Source organism: Spea bombifrons, chromosome 2 (genome assembly GCF_027358695.1).
Source record: "Spea bombifrons isolate aSpeBom1 chromosome 2, aSpeBom1.2.pri, whole genome shotgun sequence".
Lineage (NCBI taxonomy): Eukaryota > Metazoa > Chordata > Amphibia > Anura > Pelobatidae > Spea > Spea bombifrons.
In genome coordinates this window covers 51,519,952-51,532,483 of record NC_071088.1, presented here as the reverse complement: position 1 = coordinate 51,532,483, position 12,532 = coordinate 51,519,952, and the positions used below count along the sequence as shown (strand labels likewise).

Sequence of the window (12,532 nt, the reverse complement as noted above, 5' to 3'; positions counted from 1 at the left end):
TGGGAGCACAGGGAACTTCCACTTCCCCCAACAGTCTCTCTGAGTATCAAGCTCCAGGGGTTTTTAATGTCCAGCACCTGTGCCTGATGCCGGCCCCATAGGAATCCCGGACCGGATCCTGTGGACTTCTTGCGTCCTGGAAAACTCGGCATGGAATTTCCACAGCATGGGGAAACGGAGCATTTCCCACCCTGCTCTCCAATTGCTCCACCCTAGGGACCCATATTTACGATCTGGATAGCACCTGTACCCAAATGCCACACTAAGCATCTCCCTGGGGTTTACACTGTCACACATTACACATAGAGATAACATTAAATATGGACATAGCATTAAACATGGACATAACACTACTCATTGAGATAGCATTAAACATGGAGTTAACATGCAACACATCGGAAGGATTTCATTTTGGAATGTATCGATTTTTTTTTGAAATATAACTATTTCTTGTTTGAACACCAGTTTTACCGTCATCTATGTGGGACAGCCATGGGTGCCAGGTTCGTGCCGAGTTACGCCAACCTTTTCGTAGCCGAATGGGAAGCAGAACAGATATGGCAGAACAATCCATTTGAAGCAGACCTGGTGCAGTGGAAGAGATATATCGATGACGTGTTAATTATATGGAGGGGAACACTGGATAAATTACATCAATTTATAGAATACATCAACCAGAACCAATACAACCTAAAATTTACTTTCAACATACTAAAGCAAAGTGTTGAATTCTTGGATGTGGAACTATTCACAGAAGGCAATGCTCCAGAAATTATAAAAATGCTACCGATGCCAATGGTTTCATTGATTACACAAGCTGTCATCACCCAGCATGGTTAGATAACATCCCCACGGGGCAGATGATGAGAATAAGGAGGAACTGTACACGGGACCAGGACTTTATAAAACACACCACAGATATTAAAAGTAAATTTAGGGAGAAACACTATCCAATAGAGTTATTAGCGAGAAGTCAACAGAAAGTGGAACAAATGGACAGATCTCATCTACTAAAAGGAAAGCCCGAACATAATATGAACAAGAAAGATTTCAGTTTTTCATTCATTAAGGAATATAATACTAAGGCTTACCACATTAAAAAGATATTGCGGAAACACTAGCATGTCCTGAAGAGCGATGACATTTTAGGTCCCCTCTTACCGGAAAAACCTCAAATCGTATACAAAAAAAACAAATAATTTGAAAAACATTTTCCTCCCAACAAAGAAAACAGAAATTAATTTTAATACCTTTCTGGGCAAGAAACCCATTGTTTTTTGCCCATGCGGTAGGTGCAAGATGTGCACCTACCTACCAAGGAAAACAAACAGTTTTATCAGTAATAGGACAGGGACTACATACGAAATTAAGAAATTCATCACCTGCACCACCAAATCTGTAATTTATTTATTACAATGTCCATGTGGTGCACAGTATGGGGGAAGAACAACCAGACCACTTAAAGGAAGAATTTAGGAACATCTTGGGAACATTATGAATTCAAGCATTAAACACGGTGTCCCGCGATACTGTAATTCATGTCCTGTTTTCTCAATTAATCAATTTTGAATCATGGGAATAGACACTGTACCCCCAAATTGGAGAGGAGGGCATAGTGCAGAAAACATTTCAAGAAAGGAAACTAAGTGGATCTTTAAATTAGGAACATATAAAAAAAGGAGGCTTGAACATAAACTTGGATATTCACGCTTTCACCTAAGGGATCCTAACCCCCATTTGAAATAAATAGACACAGACTACTTATTCATTCATGGGTTCTTCAATATTACTTTTTACTATACACAATTCCAATATTTCATATTTTGTATTATTGTTTGGCATATTGCTCTCTTTTCTGTGGATTCATATAGACATTTATGTATAAACAAAACCCATAGTATGTTTAGTTATAGTTCATATATCCACGTTTAATGCAATCACATCCTTAAACGTTTACATCCTATAGCGTTTATACTTAGCGTTCATGTTAATCCGTCTTCAAATGTCATTTCTTAACATCTGCACTGCACAGCACAGCAGGACACTAGGACATGATGCAACACCAAGAAAAGAGACAGCCCTACGGAGAAGGAGAAGCCGTTTCTATGGGGACGCGTATAAACAGAATGACGGCAGTACGCACATCCAGCCTCCAATACGTCCTCACGTATTGTGGAATGACGTAACAGCGCCACCTAGTGTACATGTGCGTACAACACGTCCTCATGTTCTGGGAAACAACGTTACACCGCCATCTAGCGTATATAGAAGAAAATACAACGAATTAACACACATAAAAAGAGTGGAAGAAGCGATCAAATACTTTTTTCCTGAGGAAGCCATTAAAGCCGAAACGCGTTGAGGAAAGACTTTTTATTTCACTGAATCGTTTGACGTTTACATATTTATATTTTATATATCTTAAAGTACTTTTTTTTTAAATTTAAATAAAATTATTTTAAAGGCATATTCCCGTAATAAACCTATATCTTTAAATATAAGCAGCAGTTGATTATTCTTTGGGGGTGGTTTTCCCGCTCCCTGGCTGGAAGAAGTTGCCGCACTGTATCACAGCGTTCGGGGGATTGGACCTGAAATTCCATGACATTTGGAGAAGAGATCCTGGACACCGTGGGCTTCCCCTACCCCCCTCCCTGAGCGCACCTTGCACATAATTTTACGTGCATTGGATCCCGTGATTGCAACCATTTACTACCTTTTTCACAAGCTGCTATGAGAGGGGAATGAGAAACAGACACAAATCTTCAGCACTATTGTGAGTGCAACTAACGCAATATAATTAACACCGTATTGACTGAACAGTCTACACTATTGTTGTTTCGTTTGTTTTTCTTACATGAGCGCCCCCTATTGAAATGGAACCTATACTTTACAACACCTGGAGAGAGTTGTTTTTAAGGAGGCAGCTGTGAGAAAACAAAAGGGAAGTATTTTTAAGAGATTTACTTATTTAGCACACACTATTTTTAGGGCACACCGGTTCTCCTCACAATCTTTTTACTAAAGCACACACACCCAGGCACTCACACTAACACAACCAGACAATCACCACTAATACACACACACCCAGACATTCACACTAACACAACCAGACCCATACATTAACACACACCCAGACACTAACACAACCAGACAATCAGCACTAATACACACACCCAGACATTCACACTAACACAACCAGACCCATACATTAACACACACCCTGACACTAACACAACCAGACAATCAGCACTAATACACACACCCAGACATTCACACTAACACAACCAGACCCATACATTAACACACACCCTGACACTAACACAACCAGACAATCAGCACTAATACACACACAGACACTCACACTAACACAACAAGGCCCATACATTAACACACATGCACAGACACTTAAACTAGCACAAATGCATGCTATCATACCCAGAGAAACACACATAGACAATATCATACCCATACACACACAGTCATAACATGCCTGCACACACAGTCATAACATGCCTGCACAAACACTAACATAAAACAATAGAAGAATTCCGCGCATATTCAGCGAATATCAATCACTGATCTGAGGAGTAAGTATTGGGGGTTGCAAAAAACAACCCCCCCCCGATGTTTTAATTTAAACCCTGTGCGGACGCACACCTGTAAGGCCGGCCCTGGCGGGGGCTTCCGAGCCCCTTTGAGTGGCGGACCCGGTCGCAGTTGCGGCGGGTTTAAGGGGCAGGTGCATTTTTCGGTGCACAAGTTTATAGCAAGATGCACAAAACTTTTCATAAAAGCCAAAATACACCTACATTTCCATTCCGACATGTCATGTTTGGGACAGTCTATTTTAGTAGTATTAATTTTAATTCCAACTATGTACCACATGAGAGATACAAAAATAAAATACCTGTATTAACACCAATATAGGCTATGCAATGTAATACTTCAAGTGTAAAAAAGGAACTATTATTTATTAACTCTAGTTACCTGGGGAAAGAAATATATTTTTGCGAGCAGTTGAAAGCTACAGGTTGCAGGTGCAACTTATAACCGTTACAAAAATAAAAATGCCCTGGTCCCCAAACCTTAATAGAACTTAAGATACTGGAAACGGCATGTGATGTAATTCTCTGCACTAAGGGAATGACATCCGTAGTTCCCGCTGGTCTCTAATCTTTTGTTCGGAGCTTGGAAGACACTAACCCCGGCATATAACAGCCCTCTGCCATAGTGACCGTCGAACCAGTTGCCTCAGATTCTGGTATTGTTCTGTAGGCAGAGTAGTGGTGTAGCAGGAGAGGATGACCCGCAGCAGCCCCTGGAATTCTGATACCACATCCATGTGTTCGTCAAGGCGACCGAAGTCTGTCGTCCTGTCGGTTAATCCCGGTAGAAAGTAAGTGTCCCTCAGACTAAGAAGCAATCCCGCCGCTTGCCACCAATGTCACGGGCTGGCTAGTCCGACCGACTACCTCCGCTGTCTTGTGCTCCCTTAGCCTGGGACAACACTTTCCCCAGTTCCCCAGTCACTCGCCGAGACTCAGTGTAGGGTAAAACCAAACGAAGACTGATTTATTTTGGACACACAGGGCTGGATATATCCATCAAAACACACATTTACATAAAATAAGATATTGGGACACAAACCGCCCCCCTTAATCTGCCTCCCAGAGACAACAGGGGCAGTCACGAGATTAACAATACAATGGGGGGGGGGGGCTGATTTATACAACATTAAACTGAAACAATGGCAGTCACTCCCTGGTTGCAGATCCTGGCTGTCTGCTGGAGATAATCCCCTCAGCAAGTGATGAGATGATACTGCTGGGGGTAGCCACAGAAGTCTTTACAAACCCAGGGCCCATAGTCAATAGGGAGGAGGCTGGCAGTCAGGCTTCTCCAGTAGTCCCAGTGATGGAGGGTTCCGTCACAGCATTAAACATAGAGATAACATTATCCTATGGGCATTCCATCAATACTGTCATTCACCTGTCATTCCATAGAACACAGCTATAATTCCACTTAATATGAGGTTTAGAACCTATAACTGTACTAGGGGAGTATACATGACACAGTTCTATATGATATTTAAGATGGTTTTCTCTAAAAAACAAGTTTAATTTTTCTCCCATTATATCCTATGGGCATTCACTCAATTCACATTCACTCAATCACTATAATCCCACATAATCTGAGTTTTAGATCCTGTGTCTGTGCTAGGGGAGAATGTGTGCCAAAGATCTAAATGATATGTTTTAAATTCAAAATCAATTATTCTTTTACCTTCCATTATAGTCAATGGGCATTTCTCCCCATTAAAGTCTATGGGCATTCCTCCCCATTAAAGTCTATGGGCATTCCTCCCCATTATAGTCTATGGGCATTCCTCCCCATTATAGTCTATGGGCATTCCTCCCCATTATAGTCTATGGGCATTCCTCCCCATTATAGTCTATGGGCATTCCTCCCCATTATAGTCTATGGGCATTCCTCCCCATTAAAGTCTATGGGCATTCCTCCCCATTAAAGTCTATGGGCATTCCTCCCCATTAAAGTCTATGGGCATTCCTCCCCATTAAAGTCTATGGGCATTCCTCCCCATTAAAGTCTATGGGCATTCCTCCCCATTAAAGTATATGGGCATTCGTCCCCATTAAAGTCTATGGGCATTCCTCCCCATTAAAGTCTATGGGCATTCCTCCCCATTAAAGTCTATGGGCATTCCTCCCCATTATAGTCTATGGGCATTCCTCTCCATTAAAGTATATGGGCATTCCTCCCCTTTAAAGTCTATGGGCATTCCTCCCCATTAAAGTCTATGGGCATTCCTCCCCATTAAAGTCTATGGGCATTCCATTTTGTCATTCGTTTTAGTATGTCCCTTGTATCAAGCGCTGCATAAACTGCTGGCGCTATATAAATAAAAGATAATAATAATAATGATAATAATAAATATGTGCAGGAATATTTCTCTACCAAACACATTATACAGAGAGATTTCCAGCTGCTGCTTCATGTTAAAGTTACTTTGTTACATGTGAATAGCGGAGCCGATGAGTTTTACAGCAGCTCAGATGTTTCTTCTGGGCGTTTATTTCTTTGCAACCAGACAGACGAATGGGATTTCCAAAAACAAAAATATTGGACAAATTTTGTCCGTTCCGGAGACGGACATATTTCACAGAATACGAAGACATCGTTTCTACTGAAAACTAACACAAAAGAAACTTTCAACATAATATACATAAAATTGCTTTAGGTTTACTCCCTTGTGACCAATGATGTACGTCATGAAAAGATGGTAGCACAGAACTCATGATGTACCTGGTACATAAGCGGTTAAATCGCTCCCACATCAACGAGATCAACAAGAGCATGGGGGGGGGCACTGCTGCTGATGGCTCCCCGATCAGAGCCGTCAATCAATGGCAGATCTTCCATGCTACAGCCAATCACATGCATGGAAAAAGTCAAAAGACAAAGGTGATGCTTGCAAGCATTGCCTTTGTCTCGGCTCTCAGTGATTGTGAACGGGTTTTTTTTACTATATTTAATTTTTTTTTTTATTTTATATGGTTAGTATGGTACTTAGTAGGGAATGTTTTAGATATGGAAAGGAAGGTGTTAAAAAAAATGAAACAGGAATCTAGGGTGATTTGTAAATTAGGGATATGTTAAGCAATAAAATGTTTGGTAATTGTTCATTTTATATATCTTTTATATATAAAACTTTATTTCATAAAGAAATTGCTTCACATATATGAATATGAATTTTGAGAAAATCCCTACTTGTCCAAAAAAAATGTATATAATTCATGTGCGTACACGAACTGAGAAATGGGAACATAGCTGTTTAAGTCGTGTAGTGATTTTGGTGTTTTAATCCATTAGTAAAATGAAACAAAAATCCCTAACATACCCGTTACATTGAGATGAGGAGTGGATGCGCAACAGATGAGTAATAGCAATAGTCCTGCAGTATAACAACTACAGGGATTTGCTACAAAAGATTGGCTTGTAAGCTAGAATTTCTGTGTTTATAACTCAGAATAAGTCAGTTTGTCCAAACGTGACGTACTATCGCTACTCTCAGTAATAGAGTGATTGTCTGGGCTCGTGATCCCTTAATGTATACACTTAGAATGTGTGACATCACAAAGCTATGACACAACAATTGACCAGTTACCATGGTGATGATGTAAACAGTCATGTGGAATTCAATAGCCTTGCAAAGTAGCAGTTATGCTGGCTTGCTAAGCTTTCTTTTTAATGCAATGAAAAGGTATTAATGATGAAAGTTTAAGTTTACTTGTTTCATATCAGTCCCTGTGTGCTTCTGTCCTATTTGTTGTCCATCTTGTTTATGAACCCAGAACACAATGTATTTTGGTTTAATGACTACAGCTTCGACAAGAAGCTACAGACAAACGGTAATCCCTACTTGCCCCCCAAAATGTATATATAATTTGAGTGGGTAGACTAACTGAGAAAAACAGAAATAACTGTTAAAGAAAGAAATAGGAAAAACTCGTACAATAACCCTGTCCCTTAATGGTGCACGGGGTGTATGCTCCTTGTTTGATGTTATGAGTGATTTAGGTGTTTTTATCCATTAGTAAAATGAAACAAAAATCCCTAACATACCCGTTACAATGAGATGAGGAGTGGATGCGCAACAGATGAGTAATAGCAATAGTCCTGCAGTATAACAACTACAGGGAGTTGCTACAAAAGATTGGCTTGTAAGCTAGAATTTCTGGGTTAATAACTCAGAATAAGTCAGTTGGTCCAAACGTGACCTACAATCGCTGCTCTCAGTAATAGAGTGATTGTCTGGGCTCGTGATCCCCTAATGCATACACTTAGAATGTGTGACATCACAAAGCTATGACACAACAATTGACCTGTTACCATGGAGATGATGCACCACCATGCCAAAACTGTAGTGGGAAATGGGTGTGTCACAGTGACATCATAAACCTATCAATGCTGTAAACAGTCATGTGGAATTCAATAGCCTTGCAAAGTAGCAGTTATGCTGGACTGCTAAGCTTTCTTTTTAATGCAATAAAAATGTATTAATGATAAAAGTTTTAGTTTACTTGTTTCATATCAGTCCCTGTGTGCTTCTGTCCTATTTGTTTTCCACCTTGTTTATGAGCACAGAACACAATTTATTTTGGTGAAATAACTACAGTTTCAACAATAAACTACAAACGGTATATTATACTAAAACAAGAAAATGTTTATTTAACATGTAAATTATAGTAGTACATAATAATATAAGTATTTAGAGAATGTATATAGTTATATTTATATAGTTGGGGAAAATGTCTAAGTAGAACAGCAGCTTTAATTTAGAGAAATCAGGAAGATGCATTATGCATTATTCCCCCAGATATAGATATATGCCTTATATCCCCTGATATTCCACTGTGCCCCCCTGACATGCCTTATAACCTCCTATATGCCACTCTGACCCCAGATATGCCCCTCTGCCCCCCAAATATGCCTTTTACCCCTTATATGGTCATGTCACACTGGTGCTCCATCATAGAAGCCCGGGCGGAAGTCGACGGCAGTAGTGGAGGATGTCTGCGCGCATCGCACAGACACCTGCCGGCTGTCAGAGAGGAGGATCCGGGTCCCCTGCAGCGCTGTATTATTATCCAACCACTAATCAAGGTCTGATTATAAGACGAAGTGTATTTTTCAGAGCATTTGCTCTGAAAAAACCCTAATTTTATATTCCATAAAATCGATTCAACATTGTCGATTAGAATTTTTTTCTCTCACGCAGTATAATTTACCCGTTTATATATATATTTATGACAATAATATTGTGTTGTTCTTGGGTACCAATTTGCCTTTTTATAAGTTTTCTTCCACCCATCCTGGATTTATAGGATCTTAACCCTGCGTGGCCAATGCAGCCTTTCTTGGATATTGTACCCTGTGCATGGCTGTTAAACACACAGTGGCGGCAGAGTGCGATAGAGACGCTTTTATAAAGAAGAAAACGCTTTAAACATATTAAGAGAAAAACGGATTTTAATTTCAGTTCCAAGTGCATTCCATGTTATGTGCATTTACATATCCGTGAGCAATTCTAATATGAAACGTGGCTGTTGCTTTATTATTATATATTATATTCTCGTATACAGTACACATTGTGCAAGTGTCAGTCACCGAGCGGGCGCCAGAGACAGACAGACACACCGAGCAGAGACAGACAGACAGGCAGACAGACAGGCAGACACACCGAGCGGACGCCACAGACAGACGGACACACACACCGGGCAGACGCCAGTGACAGCCAGAGACACACCGAGCGGACGCCAGAGACACATCCCCCCTCCCGAACGGACACCGGCGCGCTATCAGTTCAATGCATTTCCACTCATTTCAGTCTCCGGTTTCCAGCAGTACTTTGTACCATGTGATCAGTCACATGATCTGACAACCTCTTTAGAGTCCTACTGGGTAGGAACTAGCAGCTGTTTGGGCTTTGTGGGCGTCAATGCTGGCACAGTGAGGACGCGGGCACCTGAGGGGTTTGGCCTGTCGTGACGGACCCGAGGGCAATGTTTTTGCGGAAGCTGGAGCGCAGTGATGGGACGGTTCTGGCGATTCAGCAGCTGAGCTCCGGAGACGTAGGCTGCGTGGTGTGGGACGCCGCTATCGTACTATCCAAGTTCCTGGAGGGCGAGGAGTTTGTGGGCCCTGGATTCCATAAGCTGAGGGGGAGATCGGTTCTGGAGCTGGGGTCTGGCACCGGCATTGTGGGGATCATGGCGGCAACCCTCGGGTAAGTGGCAGATCTGGTGCCACACAATGTAAATAAATGACTGATATATTCTTTATGAGGAGAGTAATAAATCTCAACTATAATTTTATAACCCTTTTAGAAATATGAATGAAACCAAGTTATGTTTTTTCATTAACTTGGCATAATCAATACATATAGGTTATATAGGTGCCTGTGTGTACGTGGATATACATTTATAGATTCATTCAGTACATAAAAAATATGGCCTGCTCCCTTATAAAACACTACAGCATGACTTCCAACGCATACCTACCAAGTGTCCCGAAATTCCTGCTTCCCTCTTTCCTCACGGATGCCCCTGTTTTGTATGTACTCAGAATATCGGACGCTGCTGCCCATTTCCCACCCGCCATGATAATATTCTAAAAGCAGATTTTTTTTTTCCTTTTAGCTCCAAAATATCCATTGATGATTCTATGCTTTTGATCTTTTACTTGGCACGACTATTCTTTCATTCTAAGTACAATTTATTTTCTGTACAGGGCAGACGTCACGTTGACGGATCTTGAAGACTTGAAGGACTTGATGAACGTGAACATTGAAAGCAACAAGGATCTAATCACCGGTAGCTGCCGAGCGAAGGTACTAAAATGGTTTGTATATCTCGGCTTGGTGGCAATAGGTTCTCTTTACTAGGATATGATTCGCCTTTAAATAATTAATCATGTTGTTAATACTTGGGGATATGTTTTCTTTTTCAGGGGTGAGGATGTCACAGAGTTCCTGCCTTCACCTAACTACATTTTGATGGCGGACTGCATATACTATGAAGAGGTGCGGGTGCTTCCGTATTTATTACATGGCTCAAAAGAGATCTTGTCTAAAATGGAAATGTGATGGCAGATATGTTCCATTTAGCCCATCTAATCTGCTGGGGTTTTTTTGGGGGGGGTCCCCTCCTGGTGTTAAAGACTCAATTCTTGATCTTGGTTTTGGGTAGGCCTATACCTATGGGACTCATGTTTAAATGTTCTTACTGCATTAACCTGCTGCAATCAGGCTGGTTCAGGTATTAGAATAGTGTGTATCATATGTGCCCACCTTGGTGCTGTGACACCCCTGAATGTTATTTGCTATATGTTTATTATGTCCGTCCTGTGAGTAGTTCCCTCATTAGGGTAATGTATAAAATCTGTATATGTATTGTAAGGGCCACTGGGCGGTATGCTAGGGGAGTAGGGATAAAGACATAAGTCTTGGACTTAACTCTGTCTCACCAATGGACCAATCAAAGACTTACATCAATTTTATTTCATGATCTCACCAGGTATATTGAAATTCTGTCATTATCAACACATGTAAACCTGTTTATTTTTGTTATTAATACAGTCCTTGTGTCTGCTGCTGAAGACCCTTAAAGATCTCTGTAGCCTGGAGACTTGTATCCTGTGCTGTTACGAACAAAGAACCACTGGGAAAAACCCTGAAATTGAAAGAAGATTTTTTGAGGTGAGATCATAGAGCCCCCCTTGATAGGTTTAAATATTTCTGCTTCTGCAGATTGTTAAACACATTTTTGTTGCTAGTATCAGTTTATCCGTCCTTGGTCTGTCGTTTTTGTCTGGTCTACTAAACAAACAGCCTGTTCCTCTATAATACTGCCCGTGGTAAACGTTAGAATGGCTCTGTCTCAATCACTCAGCTCTGGAGCTCTGACTAATATAGCCTGTGGGAAAAAAGGATTCCATTATCGTGGCTCTAGGAGTCAGCTCAGTGTGTTGCTTGAGCAGGGAAGGCACCCTAAATATCACATGACTGGCAATGTCGGTCTGCAGATAAAAGGGGGTATAATGGGACAATATTAGATAAAACCAATATTTTTGTATACAGGTCTTTGTGTTATGGTACTACAGGCAGACAACCTGCGCTATGGACGCAGACAACCCCCGCTGCTAACCGCATCTCCTTCCGGCTGCAGCGGAAGTTGCGAATTGCGTAGACGTCTACCCGCTGCAGCGACTACACAGCAGGGAATCGGAAGCACCGTTAAGTGTGTGTGTGTGTGGGGGTTAAATGGGGGGCATAAAGCATTTCTGTAGGCAGAGTGCTCTATGATGCCTTTAACCCCCTTAATGCCTCTCTGCCTCCAGAGATGCCTTTTAACCCTCTATACACCACTCTGCCTCCTGAAATACCTTATACCTCCCTATATGCCACTCTGCCCCATAATATGCCTTTCAAACCCCTAAATGCCAGAGTGGCATATAGGGGTATAAGGCATTTCTGGAGGAAGAGTGGCACATAAGGGGTCAAAAGGCATATCATGGGGCACAGTAGCATATAGAGGGTTAAAAGGCATATCATGGGGCACAGTGGCATTTGGAGGCTTAAAAGGCATATCATGGGCCACAGTGCCATATAGGAGTGGCAAGCCTGGGGGCAGATGTTCATAACTGGAGGGCAGGTTGGAAAATAAAAGGAAATAAACACAAAAAAAATATTGTTCTCAAACATAGATTTTATTGAAAAAAAAAAAGGTTTACATAGTTTACATGAATTAACATTTACTAGGAAAACTTTTTTCCTACAGGGTCGTCTTACATTCAGGCTTTTTCTTTTTTTCCTAAACTAATATTCAGATTTTGGGGGGTCATCTTATAATCGAGCAAATACGGCAATATGTCATTTTTTTAAGCATGGTTAACTTTATAGCACTTTGAATTTAATGATGTTTTAAAGTTTATTTCAGTTATAAAGCCT

General features: G+C 41.0%; 1 protein-coding gene and 1 long non-coding RNA gene across 2 annotated transcripts; one reads left to right on the top strand and one right to left on the bottom strand.

Annotated features, from left to right (window-relative positions):
• Positions 1-565: 565 nt before the first annotated feature.
• LOC128475204 (uncharacterized) lies at positions 566-2,085 on the bottom strand. Its single transcript, XR_008346469.1, has 3 exons — positions 1,976-2,085; positions 1,092-1,170; positions 566-585 (listed from the first exon to the last, which is right to left on the bottom strand). It is a non-coding gene; the product is annotated as an uncharacterized LOC128475204 (long non-coding RNA).
• A 7,502-nt stretch (positions 2,086-9,587) lies between these two features.
• LOC128474795 (protein N-lysine methyltransferase METTL21D-like) lies at positions 9,588-11,325 on the top strand. Its single transcript, XM_053457193.1, has 4 exons — positions 9,588-9,811; positions 10,315-10,425; positions 10,534-10,606; positions 11,162-11,325. Exons 1-4 carry the CDS (start codon positions 9,588-9,590, stop codon positions 11,291-11,293), a joined length of 540 nt encoding a protein of 179 aa, XP_053313168.1. The 3' UTR covers positions 11,294-11,325.
• The last annotated feature ends 1,207 nt before the right edge of the window (positions 11,326-12,532 follow it).